This window comes from Phocoena sinus, chromosome 5 (genome assembly GCF_008692025.1).
Source record: "Phocoena sinus isolate mPhoSin1 chromosome 5, mPhoSin1.pri, whole genome shotgun sequence".
NCBI classification, from domain to species: domain Eukaryota; kingdom Metazoa; phylum Chordata; class Mammalia; order Artiodactyla; family Phocoenidae; genus Phocoena; species Phocoena sinus.
Window position 1 is genome coordinate 135,705,144 of NC_045767.1, and position 23,608 is coordinate 135,728,751.

Below are 23,608 nucleotides of genomic sequence, written 5' to 3' on the forward strand. Positions count from 1 at the left end.
CAATTAAAAGGCACCATATGAAAGATTTCAGATAAAATGCTTTTTTTGAATGGTATATTCATTTTCACAACCAATGCATTCAGTACAAGGAGCTGCTTACTTATTTCTAAGTCAAAGCTGTACATTATGAACATTAAAAAAAAAGGTAAGTATAGACTTTGGCCCACTTAAAGATAAATGTGAAAAATATCAGATGGCCAGATGGACTTATAGGCAGAAAATCACCTCATATGCCTTGATGTTATTTCACTTTTATAGACAGCTATTTGAGCTATTTAAATTTCCTTACATCCACAGACCTCCGCCAGCATTTTTCTTTACCCTTTTTGCCTCTAATGAAACTCCATTCTCCTTATTGAGGCAAGTTCTGCACACATGCCGTGCCTGGTATTCTCACTCTGAACAGCCTTAATGCGCTAGGACCTCGAAAGGGAATTGTTTGCCTTCGCCATTTTTACTCACACTGTCATTTACAGACCATTGGTCCTAAATAAACGTGAGAAAAAAAAAAAAAAAGCATCTCATTTAGCAATGTATAATCCTGCATCTCTTTCAACGTGTTTGATTTATTGGTATCTAACAGCATCTAAACTCCCCAGGAGCAACAATGAACTATTGAAAAGTCTCCACGGTACCTTCCTCTCCAGGCTAAGTCCTGCCGAGTGACTTGTGCTTCCATGTGGACAGCTTACCCGCCACCTCACTCCCCACTTCCACAAGATCCACACATGCTCTTGATTCTACTGCCAAAAGTATACTCTTATTTGTCTAAGTGTCTCAATTACTTACATTGCATTTAGAATCAAGTCGTTGCTTCCAAGGCGGTAACTTAACCATCATTAACTTTAAAAGAAGTTTTCATGGGATTAAGGCCATGAATGACCTACTTCTTTTCAATTATTTTTTCATCCTCACTAGCTGCTCCTCCTTGCTATTCATCTTGTGCTTCAGACACTGCTCACTGTGCCTCTGCTCCGCCAGGCCCTCTTAGGTGGCAGTGTCTCCACACCGAATGTCCTATGTTAAACCTATTCCAGCCCCTCAAAATTGTATTTTCATAGAATTCCGTGCAAGTTCCTATGACAGCAGAACTCATTTTTCAAAACTTGTTTGTTCACATATTTGTCTTCTCCATCAGAATAAAGTCCTGAATGACAGAATCATACTCTGGTATCATATTCCTACCCCAGCACTGAGGTCATTGCCTGGCACGTGGTGCCAATTCCGAATGCTCAGTAAGGGAAGGATTGAACGTAATTAGTAAAAGTTACTTGAATGTATTTCAAAAGCATTCCTCTGCAAGCTTGAAACTACTTAGGAAAAGCTTTTACTTCTCTATCTCAAGTAAGAGTTCATCATTCTAGTTTATTAAGAATGATCAAAATGTCCCAGCTTTTTGACAGCTCAATCTGACCATCTGCAGACAAATACAGGTCTAGATGGAGGGGGTGGATAGAGAAATCATTAACACATATGTTTTAATGAAGACTGGCCCTTAAGTCTTCAAAACCTAGTAAAATAGTTTAATATATAAACAGAGTCCGATGCATTATGGTAAGTGCTATACTAGAGGTAGTATCAAGACATTTCTAAGAGAAACAAAGGATACAAACATTTTGGAGAAGTCAGGGAAGATGTGGCAGTAGCAGTGATGTGTACAGTGGGTTCTGAAGAAATACAAGAGCATAAAGCTTGGAACATGAAAATGCTAGCGGATAGTCTGCCCAGAAAATTGAACACGAACTCACCCTTTCTCCAGTAACCACTCAGGAATGCTTAGTTACTTACACCAAGCAAGCAGGCAGGCAGGCAATAGCCAAAACTGCCTAAAGACTTGGAAGTATCAGGGAAAGTATGTAGAGCCCTTGAGAACAGAAGGTAGAAATAGAAGAAAGGACTTTTCTAGATCTTTATCCTATTTTAAGGAATTTCACCAGCAGTTGTGTGCTCTGACGGGGACCTGAGGGCTGGTAGAATTGTCCCTCCAACTGGGAGCATTCTGCTGTGTCCTCTGCATGAAGTTCTGACCACATACAGACTTGTTCTTAAATCTTTGACTTCCATTAACAAATAAGTATCTTTTTGCTTGTGTCTGTTGGAGAATTTTTATTAATCATGGTTACCCTGAGACTGACAAAAACTTGAATTGTAGTAGGTTGTCAGACAAACAAGGGGAGAAACAAGAGAGAGGATGTTACAGGTAGAGGAAAGAATGTGTGCAAAAGCAGGTGTAAATAACAAAACTTGGCAAGCTTACTTTATAATCAGAAAATAAAAGAAACTAAAAAAGCTGTTCTGATTCCTTTGAGGAAGTCCAATTTCTTCTGTATGGTAGAAGTATAAAGTGATATATTCATTGACCAATTTGAATAGCATTTTTGAGATTGCCAAGGGACAGTCTAGTTTTGCTTGTTTACTATGAAGACAGCTGCTTGAATAATGACATTGCTTCTGTTGAAAACTTGTCATATTCATGATATGGCTTATTGTAATCAGACATTATGTATCATTTATATGCATGTGTCTTACTTTGGGTCTTTTGAAAAAGCAGATACCAAGCGTTGTGCAAGAAATTTATATTAGGAGAAACTCCTGTGAGAACAAATGGGGAGGGAGCCAAGCAGGGCTGAGAAAGCTCTCTGACCGACCATGGTGCATGTCTGATCGTGACGCATGTGCGATCATGACGCGTGTATGATCATGGTGCATGTCTGATCGTGATGCATGTATGATCATGACACGTGTGATCATGGTGCATGTCTGTCCATGGTGCTTGTCTGACCATGGTGCATGTCTGACCATGGTGCATGTCCGTCCATGGTGCATGTCTGTCCATGGTTCTTGTCTGACCATGGTGCATGTCGGTCAGCCCATGGTACATGTCTGTCCATGGTGCATATCCGATCATGATGCATGGTTAATCATGATGCATGTCTGTCCATGATGCATGTCTGTCCATGGTGCTTGTCTGATCCTGATGCATGTCTCATTATGGTGCATGTCTGAGCCTGAGTGAAGAAGAATGGTCAGAAAGGAAGTTAGTTTGGGTGAAGCATCTTAGACTCACATAGAGTCTAAGGAAGATTTAGCAATGCCATTGGAAATCCTAGAGCCAAAACCCCCATTCAGATATGGCTCACATCAGTAGAAATAGGCCTGCTTTACTACTATGAGGACTGTACTCAGCCTTTGGCTCAGTGGTCCAGCCTGTGGACAACATGGTCATGTCACAAACACACTTACAGAATGCAAAGCACAACAGCTGAGACCTTTGTTCGGTTAAGCTCCCCACAGGAGAAGAACTGATGATCTTATTGTCGTGTCTGATATAGCACGTAACATGTGCAAAATTTTAAAGTTAACTTCCACTATTGAACATTTATTGAACTTAGGAGTTTTCCAATTTCTACCTAAACTATATATTGTATATTTATAATGTTTACATATTAGTGGTGCTTGGTTTTCTATAGTAACACATCATTTATATTTTAATCTCAACAATAGGTATAGACCATTAAATCACATTAAAAGCTATTGTCAGAATTTTGACATAGTTTATTCTTAGCACGATCTTTGGTAAAGAATGTTAAGTCTTTTCAAAAACCACTTTTTGTTGAATTCTGAGACAGTTGGCAAATATTTTACATGTCACTAATACCATTAGGTCGTCAGAGAAAGTATGGTTGTTTTACCCTTTTTCGTAATTAAAATAAAAATGTACCTTCTTCTATTAAAAGACTTGTGTCCTCAAGCTTGGAAAAGGAAGGGGGCATGTCATAGAGATGAACTTGGAATAATTCCTGTGCTAAAAATATCCACCTTCATACCTGCCTACAAGGTTCTGTCTTTTGTTTAAAACCCACATCAAATTGTGCCTGTTAGTTTTAAGGAATTTTTCCAGATTTTCCTGGACCATCCTCTAGCTGCATCTGTAATTCTCTGTCCATTTCCTATAGTATCAAAACTGATTATTATTACAGACATTGCAGTATTAATCATACTGTATTTTATATGAGAGAATTTTGTTTATCCTTGCACTCTAGATATTAAGCTTCCTGAGGTAAGCTATTAGAATCTGTAAAACCATTCACTCAGTGCAGTACCTAACAGACAAAGGTTATTAAATATTATGTAAAGAAAATTAGTATGTATAGTTAATTCATTTTAGTAAGTTGAATCTCTGCATATAGTGAAGAATATGAAGATACATAAATGTTTATACGTTACACAACACAAATGACATTAAGCAAATATAGACTGAGATTCTAGCTAGAAGATGGTACGTTTTTTCTTTAAGTATTTTTTCCTGGCAATTTTTAATGGTTTGTAATCTTTAAATACTCCAAAACAGTTAACCTTTTTTTTTCCTCTATGTAGCAATTTAATTTTTTTTTTAAATTATGGTTTTCTTCAGATACATGCCTATGAGTGGGATTGCTGGATCATATGGTAGCTCTATTTTTAGTCTTTTAAGGAACCTCCATACTGTTCTCCATAGTGGCTGTGCCAATTTACATTCTCACCAATAGCGTAGGAAGGTTTCCTTTCCTCCACAGCCTGTCCAGCATGTATTATTTGTAGATTTTTTGATGATGGCCATTCTGACCAGTGTGAGGTGATAGCTCATTGTAATTTTAATTTGCATTTCTCTTATAATTAGCAATGTTGAGCATCTTTTCAAAACAGAAATAGACTGTTAGAAATAGAATAGACTGTTTGAGATAGAAATTTCTATTTCAAAATAGAAATAAACATAGAAAACAAACTTATAGCTACCAAAGGGGAAGGGAGGGTGTGGAGGGATAAATTAGGAGGGTGGGATTAACATATACACACTACTATATATAAAATAGATAAGCAAGGACCTACTGTATAGCACAGGGAACTCTCTGCTCAATATTTAGTAATAACCTATAAAGGAAAAGAAAAAACGAATAGATATATATGTGTATGGCTGAATCACTTTGCTGTACACCGGAAACTAACACAACCTTGTAGATCCAAGTATACTTCAAAAAAATGTAAATAGGTAAATAAAGTGCAGCCGAGGTGTTAAAAAAATATTTCCTACAGTAGTTTTAAGCTCTACTCATGACAATCTCTTTCCGGAGAGAGGAATAGAATAGAACTTAAGAACATAGGATCCAGTCCAAGCTCTTCAGTAAGTGAACTGTGTGACTTCAGGTATATCCTTTCATCTCACTGGAGTTCAAGATCTTCATCTGTGAAATGAAGGGACTTACCCAGATCATCTCCAAAGTCCCTTTAGCTTCAAGGCAAACTCTCAGGTCTTAGGACTGACTCGGGCCAGAGCATCAGCTCTGGGCTTTTCTTCTCTTTAATGACTTGTGTGCCCTGTGGTCCTATAGAAGGACTACAAGATGTTAATCATTCTCTCAAAGGAGGCAAACATTCTTTGAAATAAGAACTTCCTCAGCAACGAATAGCTGTTAAAGTGCAGTACATAATCATCCAAACGCTTATGACATCTGTAACATCTCAGTTGGCCACATTACCAAGTAGAGACTTAACTACAAATAAACCATAAACTCAGCCTGTTTGGGTGACACTCAGGCGGAAGCTGATACACCCCATGATCATTGGATTTAGTATTTTTCATACCCTGGCATAGTTAATATCTAAATACGGAAAACTTGAACATTAATCAAGATAGCAACATTTTATGGTATAAAAATATTTTCTTTCCAAGGTATAGTTTCTCTCTAATATCAGTGTCTGCCTTTTAAAACTCTTGCAGCATCATATAACCTTTTCGTATTTTTAAACTTCTCAAAATTGCAGTTCGTTTGTGGATTGTTATCTGCAAAAATCCAAAGTAGTGTTTTGCCACTTCCTGGCCTAGCTTCCAATCTGTGCATTTAGAGACTGAATATTTACAAAATCTTAACTGCCTACTGAGTCCTAGAAAAAAAAAAAAAAAAAAGGGAAAGCAGCAAGATTCCCTTTGTATAGGAAAATAAATATATAAAGAGATAGAACAAAATAAAAGCAATAATTTTTTTTTTAATTTAGAGAAGGTGGAAAAAAGAGGTATAAGCTTTTCTTTATATAAAGGAAAATGCAGGTCTTCTACAGACACTATTCAGTAAATATTCTCCCTCTTTCTCAAAAATAAAACCTTAAGAAGGGTGGACTGCTTCCCTTCAGGACTTTATATCATTCATTGTCATGTCCTGTGTCCCCAGTAAAGAGTAAGTAAATAGTTTGAATAAATGAACAATCTATTTCCAATGACAAAATAATTATGTTAAAACTACTTTAAGGATTACTCTTACTACATGGATAATCTGGGCAATCTTTGAACCTTAGCAAAATCTTTGTTCCCTCTCCTACTTCCATCTGATGATAAACAATATAAAATACTAGAAAAGGTGAAGCCCTGTTTGCTGCCTTAGTTTACCTTCAGTTGACTTTGGTTCAGCTGCCATAAGTGAACCAGCTGTCTATGTGCAGGACTGAGGCATCATATCTGGAGAAGAGTGTATTTTCATCATGTGTCTGGTCAATGATCCCAATGATGAAATGCTCATTTCACCAATGTCTTAGTCTTGGCAAATTCAAGATAACGCTGAATAAAAAACATAGAAGAGAGAATGATTCCACTTCAACAACAGTAGATACAAAAATCCAAAAACATAGAGCCAGTGAAAGCAACTGGGAAGATTATTCACATGATGAAAAGACTCAGTTAACTGTTTCTTTAGGTAGACAGCATTTCTGAGATAAAGCATGATCTATTTGACTAGAAATTACTCTTCACATGGTTTTTCACAGAATATTTTCCGGAAGTCCTTAATAAAGAATATAATACTTTATGTCATAGTGAACTCAAAGCTAAACTGTTTTCACTTATTTATCTTTTACTAGCCAAGACATGGTCTTGGAAGGAAATTTCCATGTGAGGAAAGTGGTGATTTGCCCCATAGGCCTTTGAAATCTGTTTCCTGTAAAGAAATGGAGTTTTGAGCCTCATCAATTTTTAAACTCAAAGGAAGTACTCAACATGCTGTAGTGAAAATAAATTATAGTCCCTCATTATTAATTCACAGGTCAGCTGTTCAAGCAAAATTGTTTCTGAGTTTATATTAAACTAAAAGGAGCATAAAAATTACTTCTTTCTTGTGGTCTTCATAAACAGATTTAACAGGTACTAGGTAATAAGTGCAATACAAACGCCTTACCAAGTAGGTAAGTGAAGCTGCGATGGGATTGTAATACACTGTAATGTGATTTCAGTCCACAGGTCCTTTCCAAGGCAGCACCATGGCTAAAAAGCTGTGCGTATGTAAGCTCATACTCTGTTCTCTAAGAAAGAAACTGGTTGCATTATAGTGTGACGTATTTTCAAAAAATTAAATAAACTTCTTAGGGCACTTTAGAGAATAGCATCTAGGCCTCCTGCAGGGAATGCTATACTCAGATTGCCTGCTTTTTTTTTTTTTTTTTTTTTTTTTTTAAATACGGTCAGCTAGAGGAAATTGAGAGCAGGCAATACAGGCTGCCCTAAGGCCCAGTATAGAAGCTCAGATTCCCTGAGCTATGCTGATACCTCCACATGTTTGCTTAGCCTCGTTGGATTCCTAGCTTTACTTTCTTTGGAATAATTCCAAACCTAGCTTGTTTCCTGAATACTCTGGCAATATAACTAAGAAAATTGGTTCTGGACTCTTAAGAAGATCCTTATTAACACAGAGGAAAATCTAGTTTTCCTGTTCAGAAATCTCATGAACGTCATTAATTAGAACAGCAATAACAGTAATAGTAGATAGTCTTTAGTATTCTGCCAGGCAGTCTACTGGGTACCTTATATACAACATTTAAAGTGTTCTCAATAGTCCTTCAAACAAGGAATTTATAGGCATTAATAGAGAATGAAAAATGGGAATTATATAATGCCAACCAAAGGACAGCCTGCTGGAACTGAGCAGAACCTCACCAAGCAGTTCTTGGATGAGATCACAGAATTCAGGACCAGGTTTCTAATTGCAAGGACTAGAGGTTAGTATCTACAAGTACCCAGGGATGGTCAGAATCCCAGTAACCTTGATTCACTTTGTTATAAAGCAGAGACTAACACACCATTGTAAAGCAATTATACCCCAATAAAGATGTTAAAAAAAAAAAAAAAAAGAATCCCAGTAACTTACGCTGGCCCACTAGAATGCATAAAAGATTGAGGAAAAGAGTAGAATGTACAGTTATGGACAATGAGAATTTTAAGAGGTATTTGTGAAAAGATATTAATTGAAAAAAAATGAGAGAACAATCAAGCCAAGTATTTTAGGTAGAGGCAACTGTGAGCTCAGTTATTGATCAGAAATCCTTCTGGCATGTTTGAGGTACAGTCCACAGGCCACTGCAACTCTAGAGAGAGGAGACAGGTTTGGGGAAGAAGAGTCAATTACATTTTATTCTAAGTGCGATAGAAGCCATTAAAAGTTTTGATCAGGGCTTCCCTGGTTGCGCAGTGGTTGAGAGTCCGCCTGCCGATGCAGGGGACACGGGTTCGTGCCCCAGTCCAGGAAGATCCCACATGCCGCGGAGCGGCTGGGCCCGTGAGCCATGGCCGCTGAGCCTGCGCGTCCAGAGCCTGTGCTCCGCAACGGGAGAGTCCACAGCAGTGAGAGGCCCGCATACCGCAAAAAAAAAAAAAAAGAAAAGAAAAGAAATTAGTAATTCTATATATAGTAAAAAAAAAAATCAATCAGGAGATGTAATGGAAAAAAGAATTGATTAACATTAACAACTAAAAAGGTAAAATATCTATGTATACGTTCAAGAAGAGATGACTTTTTCATGATATAGCAATTAAAAATGAATCAAATAAATAGAAATACATACAGTATTCCTTTTAAAAATGTTAAAATTCAGTTAATGTATAAATTTAATAAATCCCCTGAAAATATTAACATTTTTAAATTAGATAAGTTGATTCTAAAATGTAAGATAAAAATACTAATCATGTTTTAACTTGATAAACTGACTGCAAAGTTTATGGAACACCACACATAAAAAAAAGTAGCCAATAAATTTTGAGAAAAAATTGTGAAAGATTCATTTTCTTGGATATTTATACATATTTATAGGCTCAATAAATAAAATAGTGCAAAACTTATATGTGAAGAGAAACGCTCATGAAGTAAATAGAACATTCAGGCATAGACTAAATGCATGTCAGCCAACAAGCGGCATTCCAAATCAGTGGGAAGTGATGGCCTATTCGATAAATTGTGTACTAATAGATAGCTATGTCAAGAAAAACAACAACATTTGAACCATTACTGTATATAGTATATTGTTATAATAATGGTCTCCAATGAATAGTCTCCCAGTATCAATGGTTTTGGGTAATCCCCTCAAACGTTGACCCTAGGCTTGGCTATATCATTTCTTAATGTCAGTGGGACCTAAGCAAACATGAGGCAAGCAGAGGGTTGACTATTTAGAGCTTCCCTTCTTAGAACGCCACAGTCACCTTGCGAGGAAGTCCTGTATAGCATCCTCGAGGATAGAAAACCACACTGAAAGAGGGAGGCCAACCCATCCCAGTTTTCCTTGCTGAGCTCAGCCACCAACCAACCCAGCAGTTGAATGAAGCCACACTGAGTATATGGAGTAAGTAAAATATTGTGGCTCATACTTCAGCTTCCTGGGAATGACTCTAAAGCAGTAAATATACTACAGACAGCTATGGGGACGTATCTTTCAAATGTAGTGTTGAAAGAGGAAAACTAAGACACAACGTGAGATATATGCCATATCATCATCATTTATATAAATAAAAATGCAAAAACAAAACAAAACTCTCCCCTTTCCCTCTTTCCCTTACTCTTACATACCCAAGAACACACACACAGGATAATTTTTTTTAATACTAAGTCCAAATAAATTTCAGAACATATATTATAATCCCTTAACCTGTCAAGCAATAATTATTCACGCAGCTTTAGTCTTGTCTGAAGAAAATGTAAACATAATGGGAAAATAATAATACAGCTACTAGTATTAATCATGTTTGTAACTTTTACTACATAGAAATCTCAGTTCCATTAATTTAACAAAACACTATGGACCAAGTGGCTTAAATGACAAAAATTTATTTCTTACTCTTCTAGAGGCTGGGAAGTCCTGACGGTCATAGTGAGGACCCTCTTCCTAGTTTGCAGACTGTCATCTTCTTGCTGTGTCCTCCCATGGCAGGGAGAGAGATCACCTTTCTAAGAAGTGTCTCCTCTTATAAGGGCACTAATCCCATTCACAAGGGCTCTATCCATGACCTAATTTCCTCCTAAAGGCTTGACTTCCAACTAGCATCGCATTGGGGATTAGGGCTTTGACATATGAATTGGGGGGGGGGGGGAGGGCACATTTCAGTCACAGCATTCCACTCCTACATCCTCAAAATTAATGTCCTCCTCAAGTGCAAAATGCACTCATTCCTACCAATAGCCCCCAAAGTCTGAACTCATTCTAGCATTTAAAGTGTAAATTCCAGAGTCTCATCTAAATATCACCTAAATTAGATTTGGTGGAGACTCAGGGTATGGTTCATACTGATGCAAAATTCCCCTCTTGTTGTGAACCTGTGAAATCAAACAAGTTATGTGCTTCCAAAATACAGTGGTGGGACAGGCACAGAATAGACACTTCATTCCAAAAGGGAGTACAAAGAGAGAAGGGAGTGGTGGTGATGAGTCCCAAGCAACTCTAAAGTGCAGCATGGCAAACTCCATGAGATTCTGAAGTCTCAAGAATATACCCTTTGGCTAGGTGCTGTGGCTTCCAGACCCACTGGAGTGGCAGTTCTGCCCCCTGCAGCTCTGCAGAGCTCTGGGTGGTCCTGTTCCTGAAGCTCTGGGTGATGTCTCACATCTTTTCAGTCCTAGGATGTGGCCCTGATAATCCTTGAATCACCTCTGGAGCCATTCACCCTTTGCCTTGAAGAATAATGCATGTCCACAGCTGAATAGCTGTATGGTCTCATCCTTTAAAATTCGAGAAGTCAGACAATCTCCCTTTCTCCATCCCATCTCCATCTCCTTTAGTTCAAACTGGCCGTGTTCTTCCTGGTGACTGATTCGTTCTGTGGTTCCACCCATGCTAATCTCCTTATCAAATGGTCAGTCTTCCACATACTTAATGTTCTCTTCTGAACATGCATTCTCATTTTTTGTATTATGGACACAGAAAACTCTCCACATCTTTATGTTCTGGCTCCTTTTTGCTTAATGATTCCTTCTTCAATTCATCTCTCTTCTCATATTTTTACTATAAACAGTGATGAGGAAACAGGCCACTCCATTAGAACTTTGCTTACGAATCTCCTCAGCTGAACATCTAAAATTTCATCATTCCCACGTTCTGTCTTCCATAAGACACTAGAACACTAACAGAACTTAACCGAGTTCTTTGCATATAACAGAAGTCACCTTTCCTCTGGTTTCCAATAATACTTCCTCAGTACCACCTGAGACTTCATCAGAATGGCTTCTACCATTCATATTTCCACATTCTGCTCCTGTTTTTTGTGTATTCTTTAAGAAGACAGAGACTTTCTCTCCTTTTTTATTTCTGGGGCTTCATGAGGCTTGCCTTTAGCATTCCCTCCATGGCGATATTGGCTATTTCTCACATGTACACCAAAACTATCCCAGCCTCTACCCATCGCTCAGCTCCACAGTTGCTTCCACACTTACAGCAGCATCCCTACTTGTGGTACCAAGGTCTGTCTTAGTCAGTCCATGCTGTTTTAACAAAATACCAGAGCCTGGGTGGCTCAAACAACAGAAATGTATTTGTCATAGTTCTAGATGCTGGGAAGTCAGAGACCCAGGGTGTCAGCATAACGAGGTTCTGGTGAGGACCCTCTTCTTGGTTTGCAGACTGCCATCTTCTTGTTGTGTGCTTACATGGCAGAGACAGCGAGAGAGATTGTCTGTCTCATGTCTCTTCTTATAAGGCGACTAATCTCATTCATGGAGGCTCCTCCCTCATGACCTAATTCTTCCCAAAGTCTCCTCCAAATACCATCGCATGGGGAATTAGGGCTTCAACATATGAATTTGGAGGGAGGTGAAGGATATGGGGCACACACATTCAGTACACAGGAGTTATTAAAAATGTTTTACTAGTAACTGGAGGTTAGAGACATTTTCTACAACTTTACCAGAAGAAAATGTTATGCAAAGAAGAAATCATTTCAGGAAGAAAAATCAAGAATTTTTCCTTCGCCCAACTTGCACAGTTACGCATTTTTTCCTTATCGATTGTCAAATGATCTCAATTAGAAAAACTAGCTGTGTATGTTACAATCCTCACTCCAGGCAGCTGCATGCATTCACTAGACTTGAGACTCTCAGATTCCTCAGCCAAGGAAATCTGTGCCGCTATTTGGCAAAACCTTTACCCTCCTCCACCTTGCTCTGTCCCAGGGGTCTGGCCAATGAGAAACCTGGCTGGAGGTTGCATGCAGAAGGTGGGACCAGAGTGTATTATCCCCACTACCCACCCCCCAGCACCTTGTCTGCTGATTTCTAGGAAACCAGAAGTTTCTCAAAATGGAAAGTCCCAGATCCTTACAAGACATACCTCTCTCCACCTAACTCCTTCCTTCCAGGACACAGCAGTGACAACAGCCTTACTGTTGCTCTCCATACATTACTGCACTATTACTTGTAGTCAATTTGCATTGCTTTGTAAACAGTCTCTTTGATTTATTCTAATTAGAATTTGCACTTTTCCTTCTGGGATCCAGACTGAAATGAGCTCTCTCTTCCACTGAAAGCCTAGCATAACAAAAGTTAGTAGCTGTAGCAAATTAGTAGCTGTAACCCATCTTTTCTTTTCAGAGTTTCCCCAAATACTCTTTGCAAGTCAAGGGACATAATTATAAGCACCCACTACTTGACATAATTACCTTAAGGACTGGAACCATTTATTTACTCTCCATTTCCTTCCTAAGGTTTTATGAAGTGTACTGCACACAGTAGGCTGTGAATTATTACTGAATGTGATCACATAGCCTCTAGAACCCAAATCATGCCTAACCTGGTTCCTCAGGGAACCAGCTTTTCACTTCCTTTTCTCTCTTACAGGTACACAATTCGGGTAATATTTCTTGATTGATTAATAAGATTCTAATTTGTTCATGTCTTTGTTTTATCTCCCTTTTCTCTTCCCACCTCTGTGCTCACAAATTCTCTCTCACTCTTCTAATTACTAACTCCACTTCTGTTATATCACCTCTGATCCATTTACCAACTCTTACGTGAAACACATCCTCTTCAGAAGAACAGGTAAGGTCAGGGAAGCTGCTATTTTCAGATTTTTCAGGTTGTTTTCCAAAAAAAAGGGAGAGCCACCAGTCTTTTAAAATGCCATCTTAATGCATAGTTGTCATGTTTTTCCTTAAGCTGTTAAGCTCTTCAGAAAAAAGTGGAGGGCTTTGGTGTTTGAAGTATGGTCTGTAGTCCATGTGGTATGTACAGAATTCTTAATAAATCTGTTTTTTTTCTGTTTGCCCTGGTTACTCACTAGAAGTGATAGAACTTTAGACACTATAATAATTCTGTCAAGCGATTAGACATCCTGAATATAATAAAATTAAGTTATGTATTTATGTCTCAGTTTTTCCTAGAAGAATCAAACTCCCTACACAACAGAACAATAAGATACCAGAGAAGGAAGGCAGTAGGGGATTTAGGGATCAGTAATACATTCTACTTCATTTTTTAAGAAAAATAATTAAAAATGAAAGTAGGGAAGAAGTAATGTAGCTAAAATCTTTAATACAGAATTCGCACAATATACTTATACAAGTCAGGAAGGAGGGCATCCTGGTGTTCATTTCAGCTTTTCAACCTGTTGAAAACAGAAAACTTCAAAGTATTATCATTTCTCAAACACATCTAAGCATTAGGCCAATTCAGAAATCATCCTTGCTCTTGTTATAAATCTTTACTAAATGTGTCAATTCCACTTCTTCTGTGTTTCACCTCTTTCGAATGTGAATGTGACCACTCTTTAGGAACAGGTGTATTTTACTGAGCTGTTTATGTGAAATTCAGATAAAAACTAAATCCTCTGGTACTTGAGTAGGAACAGCATTCAGTCTTTTATTACAGAGGTCAGTCTGGGATAATAGGAAACAACTAAATATAAAGGAATCCATAAACTAGTGAATGATGACTCATGTCAGCTTTATGGTTTGTGTCGATGAAAACTCTGTGCTAGCTGTTAACACACTGGGGGATATTTCAAGAGCACATTGTGTGTGTGGGTCTAGATATTAATTGCAAGGAGAGGAGATTATCATTTTAGTTTCTTATCTGTTAAGCATTTTTTACCTTCCAGTTGGAAAAACAGGATACTTACCATCCAGTTAGGAAAACAAAGTCTTAATAATCCTGCTTGTCACATTTTATGAAGCACTAATTATTTACTTGATCCTATGTTTTGGATTTAGATTTTCACAAGTAAAATCTCAATACAACAAATTCCTATGGCTGTTCAAATTTTCTTGTTCTGAGATTTTATTTCAAAGAATATGCTTTCTACAATTGAGACATCAGAAAAGTTTGGGGAAATTCTTTTATTTAGATGTGGATTGCAGCATTTTTTTTTTTTTTTTAACTAATAAGGCATAGTGTCTGGCAAAACCAATACTCAAATACACCCAATCTCCACTTACTGCTTTCCATTTGCATCCATTGATATACATGGAAAGACTAGTTTTAAAATCTGGGGAGGTGCAGATGACAGAGTTTGAGGAAAGAGATTATATAGGAATGGAGAGGGAGCTTCAGAAACATTTCCCAGGGAGAAACCATAATTCAAAAAGACACATGCACCCCAATGTTCACTGCAGCACTATTTACAATAGCCAGGACATGGAAGCAACATAAATGTCCATCAACAGAGGAATGGATAAAGAAGATGTGATACATTTATACAGTGGAATATTACTCAGCCATAAAAAAGAACAAAATAATACCATTTGCAGAAACATGGATGGACCTAGAGATTGTCATACTGAGTGAAGTAAGTCAGACAGAGAAAGACAAATATCATATGATATCACTTATATGTGGAATCTAAAAAAAAAAGGGTACAAATGAACTTATTTACAAAACAGAAATAAAGGCACAGATGTAAAAAATAAATTTATGGTCAGGGAGGAAAGCAGGGGAGGGATAAACTGGGAGATTGGGATTAATATATACACACTACTATATAAAAAATAAAAAACTAATAAGGACCCACTGTATAGCACAGGGGACTCTACTCAATACTCTGTAATGGTCTATATGGGAAAAGAATCAGAAAAAAGGAATGGATATACGTATATGTATAACTGATTCAGTTTGCTGTGCACCTGAAACTAACACAGCACTGTAAATCAACTATACGCCAATAAAAATTAAAGAAAAAAAAAAACAACAAAGAAACACTTCCTAGCTTGTAAGGACTGGTCCTTAGTGGTTAAGTATTAGAAGTCAGCTTTAATGAGAACTGTCCAGGTGGGGTTCTGTGAGGACTCTGGGGAGAGGCAGCCCTATATTATGATTCAGGAGATAAAATCGTTGTTTTTCTGCAAATCTTTGGGCATCTTTCACTCTAAGCTTTGGGGTATCACTACTCTTGGCACTGACCATGGCAAATTAATACAGGTCATTAATTACAATTATGAGATTCCTTCAGTAGCATCTCAGGTCATGGATTTGAAAGCAGGACAGGAGCAGAATATCATCGCAGGTGCTGTGGGGTGAGTGACTTAAAAGCTGCTTTGTGAGATTCTGTTTGGGGGCTGTCTAGTGAAAGATATGGGGAAGTCATGCATTACTCAAATGCAAGAACTGTAGCCTGGTCTTGTGGGACGTGGAGGTCATGGCACAGTTAATCTTTATTAGGCTTCATGATGTTTCAGTCATGTTTCTCTCTAAGTGTCTGTTCTTTTCCCCCTCTCTGCCAAATCACTTCCCTTGCAACGCTCCTGAATTGCCATGACACACTCTGACTGCACCTCTCCATGTCCTTAGAGATCCAGGTCCTAAAGTCAGCCACAAAATTTTCTGTTACTTTTAGTGAAAGTCCTTGAGTAAGACAGGTATCGATTCCAAATCCCATCATTTGTGCAGAGTGCAAAGTCACCCAGTACTCCATGGCCACCTGCTCCACACCCTCCCTAGGAACTGAAACAGCATCTCTAAGAGATGATGGAGTGAGCTCGGCTGCCCATGTTCCTAACGTGAGCAATTTGGTGATTGGGCAAGGTGTGCACTGGACACAGATCCTGTTGACACAAGCGAAGCGAGAATAAAAAGGTGAATCTCTATTATCAAAGTGACCGCTGTTGGGCTTCCCTGGTGGTGCAGTGGTTGAGAATCTGCCTGCCAATGCAGGGAACATGGGTTCGAGCCCTGGTCTGGGAAGATCCCACATGCCGCGGAGCAGCTAGGCCCGTGAGCCACAACTACTGAGCCTGCGCATCTGGAGCCTGTGCTCCGCAACAAGAGAGGCCGTGACAGTGAGGGGCCTGCGCACCGCGATGAAGAGTGGCCCCCGCTTGCCACAAGTAGAGAAAGTCCTCGCACAGAAACGAAGACCCAACACAGTCAATAATTAATTAATTAATTAAAAAAAAAAAAGTGACCGCTGTTTAATTCACAAATGCATAAATCTCATCACATTTGGGTAATACCATATGCTTATTTTTAACATTGTGGGAATACTGGCTATACAAAAAAATTAATCATTTGTTTTTGTTTTTCCATCCATGGATTATAATAGTCTGTTGTCCCATAGGAAATATTATATTTGATACATAATGGGAAAATGATGCTACTTAACATATAAAGCATGGGCATGTTCTACTTGTTGAGAATATACTGTTTTACTGGTAATAAACACGCATTTATTCTCATTCTCAAAACAAGGTACTTTTATCCTCTTCATGCCAATGGGGAAACTGAAACTCATGGAAGTCAAGGACTTTATATGAGGTCACATATCTATTATATTGAAAAACTGGGTCATGAAACTAAATCAGCTCAGATTGAAAACACTTACTTCATCCAAACAAGTTCTCTGAATGTGAATCACCTCATGACCTCACTTTAAAGCATAAAAACAGTAATTAAAGTTGAATCTTTTTATAAAATTTATAATGAACTAGATTGATTAAACACTCAGAAAAAGAAAATAATTTGGTAAAGAAAAGAAGGCTCTCACTCGCCTCACCAAATCTGGCAACAGATCCACACAATGACGTGTGGAGAGGTTACAATTTCCTAGTTACGTTATTTCCCAAATACACGAAGTCATTTCAAGAATAAGTTTTAACTCTCTCATTTCTCATAGTCTGCAACTTCCTACACACATTCTGACAAATATTAGACAAACTATGTTAGGCCTAGTACTATGCAGGGTTTTATTATACTAAGCAGGCATGAAAGTTGAGAGCCTAGCATAGTAAATATTAATCACAGACTAATGAACAGTGGGAGACTTCAGAATACCAATCTGTACTGGGGGAAATTTTGAATTAGAGACACCACTTCCTACCAATAAATCAGTAGTGAAAAATTGAAGGCTTTCTCAATGCATCTGTTTATGTAGCTAGATCTCTAGTCCTAAAGGAGCATACAGTATGGATGCCAAAGGGATGTAATTTTATCGCCCCACATGGGGCTTTTGCATTTTTAACAGAACCATTTTTAAAAATTGTATTTACCTCCAAAAGAGGCTGGATTGTATCACAGGAAACTTGAGTGCATTCTTCAGTATCGGAGTTAAACTAGTTTATGAGTGGTTAGAGCTTGTCTCCTTCTTCCTCTTTAGCGTTCAAACACCATTGCCTAAAGGGAGCAGAAGACCCCAGGTTAAGAGGAGAATTGAAATGCCAAGACTTGACTGGTTTATGGCTTTTATTAAATGTGCAAATTACTGCTTTTGCCTCTGAGCACTTATACCATATATAACAACAAAAAAGTATCTTCCATCATAATTAACAATTCCATTAATGACATCAGACACAATGATACATCTCCACACTTACATGTCCTTAATGACTGTCAATGAATGGAAGTACATCCTTTCCAGTAGCCCAAGTTCATTATTTATTAAGACAAGTATGAGAGTGGGTAGTGATAATTAGGATTTTATGATATTTTTGATGCCGATAATACAAAAGTAATGAGACTCAGTTTTCAGTTTGAGGACTTTTGTTTGTTTGTTTGCTTATTCTTTAACATTCAGGTAGTATTTAAAACCTGCACTAGGTATTCATATTTTAATGGGAGCATTTAGAAGTGATTGTTAACAATATAAAGGTCTCTTCATACCATTGTAATCAGGACTGAAATTGTATCCTGAATAGGTATAGTATGAGCTTTGTTTACTGAAAGGACACAAGCACAGTTATTATTAGGGACACAAGAAAAAATAAAGATCCCGTAAGTCAACCAGAAATGGTGCATGTCATTTTGAAATACAATAGAAATATTACTTTCAAACTGACTATTTTATTCCATTTCAAATATATATATATATATATATATAAAGTAATAGCTACTAAGTAGTAGTATTACAGAATACTATAATTAAGCATTAATCACTAACAGTTTTTCAATTCACTCAAAATTTCTACTCATTGAAAGCAGGGCGAGTTATGTTCACCTCCAATATATTCCCAGTTCTTTGGGTTTAGTGGTTGTTCAGTAAATATTTAAGATATCTTTTTAAAGGAGTAGATATACATGGTAGCTTTTCTTTTGTGTAGAAGAATTTGTACTCTCTCCAGTGACAGCAGTCTCTTCACAAATGTTCAAATATATCTAAAGTTATGATATAGTTTCCTAAGTCTATGTAATGCAATAACATAGAAGCAGTTACAGTCTTATGTCTATTTTAGTAAAATATTTGTGCTTATGTACTTCATGCCTTACATAATACAAGACTGATTCTTTGCAAACATTCACCTTATTTTTTCTAGGATATTAAAGGTCTGTGCTTATATTTTGAGTTTTCCATGTGATTATATTTAGAATTTTAAGGATTATTACACTGAATGCACCATATTTCTGTATTATGTGTGGAAATGGTAACTTTGTTTACAAAAATTAAACTTTAAGAATTAGTATACTGAAAATGAATTGTACAGGTGACAATAATGAAAATGGCTCTCTTTATAGAGTTGGTTTTGTTTCGCTTTGTTTTAATACAGTAAAATCTTAATATTTTTCATGTAGGAGTACAGTCAATGTAACATAGCAATACTTTTCTGATCTTTATTTTTAAGGAATTTCTGGAAATATTAGGAGGCATTTTAATCAATATGATTAACAAAAACAAAATAAAAGTCCTTTACAATTCTGTTGTCCAATATGCATTTTGGATATAATTGTGTATAGTAGTTTCTATCTCATTTTATCTTATTTAACCTACTTATTTTTGCTAGGAAGCCACCGATGTTATAGGTCAGTGTTTCAAAATGTATTTATACCCTACAAACAAACAAAAAAAACACGCAAAATATATTTACCCTTGTCACAGAGACTTTTGATAATTTACAGCTAGCATTCAGGACCAAAAGCACTGAATTAATCAAAGAGGTCACCAAAACATATTTTAAAATATATTTATTTTTTGATTGAATTTAATAGAAAAATGCCATAAATCTCCAAAGTTCATCATTGTTCAATATAAAATAACCGATACAATGCAGGTATGTCATTAAAAATTATGATAGTATTTGCTTGGCAAGGATGAAAATTTTAACTTGTATTTGAAATTTATAATAAAATAAATGTTAAAAGCGTAAAGGTAGTTAATCAAGATGATCCTAAAATGTAATAAATAGAAGGATAATAGTTTTATACCCCTCCCGAAAAACATCTACATCTATTAGGGTAGAGAGGCAGCTTAAAATGAGAAAAATATGGATAATTAAGGAGTGATGATTGTCAGATTTATTTGAAGGTCATAAACAATGTAAGAAGGAAATGAAGTGAGTGAAAGCGATATATATTCAAGGCTTTTATTCTTGCTGGCTTTCTAGCAGTTAACAAAGTTGATTCAATATCAGTAGGTTTAGAGACGTGCAAAATAATGTTGACTTTTTGGCCCTCTAGAGTAAAAATAAAATGTGTTGTTCCAATTAACTAGATATATCACTTTTAATTATTTTGCTCTCTACAGCATGAGCTATAACTGCTTGGCTGTAATGAAAGGATGACCTAGAGGAAAGAGGAGGACCGCGAGATTTAAAGTTGATTCTAACACGATTGGGCCACCAGTTGCTGCATGGCCTGACAATTAATGCCTGGGCTGTGATGGCCCTTTCCACCTGCCCACAGCACATTCTCTTCTGGTAACCACCCCAGAGCTTCCTGTCTAACTTTGGTTTTCATCTTTGCAGGTTTGGATTTATTCTTCATAAAGATGAAGCTGTACTACAAAAAATTGATCTTGAAACCATGTCATACGTCAAGACCATTAACTTGAAGGACTATAAGTGTGTCCCTCAGTCGCTGGCGTATACACACTTGGGAGGATATTATTTTATTGGCTGTAAACCCAACAGCACGGGGGCGGTTCCCCCACAGCTCTTGGTGGACAGTGTAACTGACTTGGTCATTGGGTTCAACAGTGATGTGACAGGCACTCCGTATGTCTCTCCAGACGGACACTATCTTGTCAGCATCAGTGACGTGAAAGGTCTTGTGAGGGTCCAGTACATCACCATCAGAGGAGAAATACAAGAGGCTTTTGATATTCACACAAACCTGCACATATCTGACCTGGCCTTTCAGCCATCCTTTACGGAAGCCCATCAGTACAACATCTACGGTAGTTCAAGCACACAGACTGATGTGCTCTTTGTGGAGCTCGCCTCTGGGAAGGTTAAGATGATAAAGAGTCTTAAGGAACCACTCAAGGCAGAGGAATGGCCTTGGAACCGGAAGAACAGGCAAATCCAGGACAGTGGCTTGTTTGGTCAATATCTGATGACACCTTCCAAGGACTCTCTCTTTATACTAGATGGACGACTCAATAAGTTAAACTGTGAGATCACTGAAGTTAAGCAAGGAAATACAGTCGTCTGGGTTGGAGATGCCTAGGAGCCTATTAAACAATTATTAAGTGAAGAGCTTTCCAGTACACTGCACTTAATCCATGGTTTCAATTTACAACTTACATTGCTTAACTTTTCAAGTTTGTATCCTAGGCAAACATAAGTTACTTGGGTGGCCCAAATAAAATAGATTTTTTTTTTTGGCAGAGAAATACACAATTAGTAATATTGGTTGATTAGAAATATTTAACACGATATTTAATGAGAAGCTATTATACATCAATTGCAAGAATCAGATCTATAGTTATGTTTTAAGCTAATAAAATAGGAATTTAAATACTTACAAATAACTGCAGGGAATTTGAAATGATTTTAAGCATCATTTCATTTTGAGGGTGATTTATCTATTTTTTTCTCTGTCCTTTTGGTATGCTTACACCAGAAATAAAAGGTGTCACGGAACCTTAAAATTCTTTATTCAAAATATTCTGTCCCATCCACTGTTTATAATCTTTTGTGCCTTGAAGGGAATGTCACAAGAAGAAAAGGAAGGCTAAAAGCTGCATACTGACCGCCTACATCACTGTAAATTTCTTGTCATTAAAAGAGAAAAGTTGAATATCTCTTGCAACAAACCCAGTCTTCAGTCATTTGTCTAACCCTCAATGAAATGTCGTTTGAAGGCATAAGTTGGCCTAAGGTTGTACACAGGTGACAGACTCTGACACTCACTGTATAATCTGCAGCATGCTCTGGAAAATGGGGAGGAAAAGAGGAAACTAATTATGGTGAAATGTTTGCAATGTATTCTCAACTCCTTTTGGTTTCAGTCACTAGAGTGTATTATATTTTTAATGCAAGTTTGTCTGGGATGTCAACTGCTTACAAATGTCTATTATTAGTGGAATAGATTTTTTCTTTTCACGTAGTCCAGTGTTGCATCAGCAGGAACTTCCATTTCTAAAACAGAAGCATTATTTGTGTCTGCTTAGAGTAAACCACGTATCGGGAAATTAATAACAGGAAGAAAAAACTGGCTAGAGAACTGATGAGTATTAGTGGTTTAGGAGAATTAGTAACAGAAATTGGGAATTAGGGGATAGCACCACAGTGGTGAGGAAAGATGTACTTCTCCATTGCCTTTGCTATTTAAATATAACCCATCACAGGACTTCATTCCTTTATAACTTTCCTAAATGACTATTGTTTAACTCCTACATAATCCTTAAACAACTCTCTCGTTTAAACAACTATGTCCCGTAGTTGGAAACCTGACTAATCCTCTTATTTGAGACACTGCATAGTAAAAATTATTGCTTTCCTTTTTCAAGGCAAAGAAAAGGCTGGTAGAAGTGGATTAAAACTAGTGAGTTGGTTTATTAAAATAAGTGGATAATTATCCAGGCTTAAAGTAATAGCTTACATGTTTGGAGAATCTTTTTACTTATTTTTGTTTTATTGTTGGTAAAAATGCTAATGAGCTGTTGAAATGACCTCCATTTCCTGAAGGTAATCCAATAAGGTCTTTTTTAAATACAAATTTTACTCAAGTTTAAATTGTGTAAAACTGCTTAGAAACCTGAGATTTTATAGTGTGTGATATCTTGTGTGTATATAGCATCCTGAACTGTGTGATACAGTAGATTACTTCTTAGCTTAAGGAAGCATTATGGGAGGTAGATTTAATAAACAACAGAAATCAGCTTATGTTTCTACTTATCTGTTTTCCTTTCTAGCAATTTTCTCCTTTGTGATCATCAACCACATAAAGTGTCTGTGACCTAATGATTTAATGTTAAGTCTGCCTCATATATCCTTTGGTAGCTTACACCATGTGGATGCTCTGTCTGTAGACATTGCTTGATAAAAGGAGAATAAACTTCTTACATTTTAACTCTTGAGAGTTCAGTCAGTGTTTTAATGTAAATGCCCATGTTTTGTTTTGTTTTCCTCCCTGTACTTCAAACATAGTCTGCTGTTCTGCATTATTTTTAAAGTGATGGGGTGGAGTAGAGGGCAGGTAAAGTGAGACCAATCAAGGAATGACCATTTAGCTTTATTATATCAATTCTAAGTTGCTCTATGCCTTCATATTCATGTGTAAAGCAAGATATTTATTCTTTTAAGGTGTCTATGTCTTTAGAATCCCTTCTTGTATATTAAAGAAATGAATATCAGAATGGAACATAAAAGTAGACTCAAATCCTTTACTTTCAACATCCTTAACACTTTCAACCACACAAATACTGAGCCCTCTTTTTTAACAATGAAATATTCAAAATATTGACATTTGTGATTCTTTTAAGAAAGAAGGAAATGCAATAATATAATATTTTCTAAAGTAGATAATTCTTTCTTCAACAGAATAAGAGCTGGCCGACAGGGCATCAGCATTACTCTATACACGTCTTGATAAAAGTGTGTTGAAAATAATGATCTCATCAATAATGTGGGCATGTGTAAAAACTGAACGTTAAGAAAAGCCAAGATAAAAATGATAAGGTCATCGCTCTA

At 37.0% G+C, this 23,608-nt stretch overlaps 1 protein-coding gene across 3 annotated transcripts in view; it reads left to right on the plus strand.

The window, feature by feature from the left end:
* FSTL5 (follistatin like 5) overlaps positions 1–22,993 on the plus strand; it is a 728,230-nt gene extending 705,237 nt beyond the window's left edge. For 2 of the 3 annotated variants that reach the window (XM_032633746.1, XM_032633747.1), the window contains one exon: positions 20,438–22,993. In XM_032633746.1, the coding sequence (XP_032489637.1) occupies positions 20,438–21,140 (703 nt within the window). In that variant the 3' untranslated portion in view covers positions 21,141–22,993. The remainder of the gene's footprint in view (positions 1–20,437) is intronic. The other variant, XM_032633745.1, reaches the window with a different exon arrangement.
* The last annotated feature ends 615 nt before the right edge of the window (positions 22,994–23,608 follow it).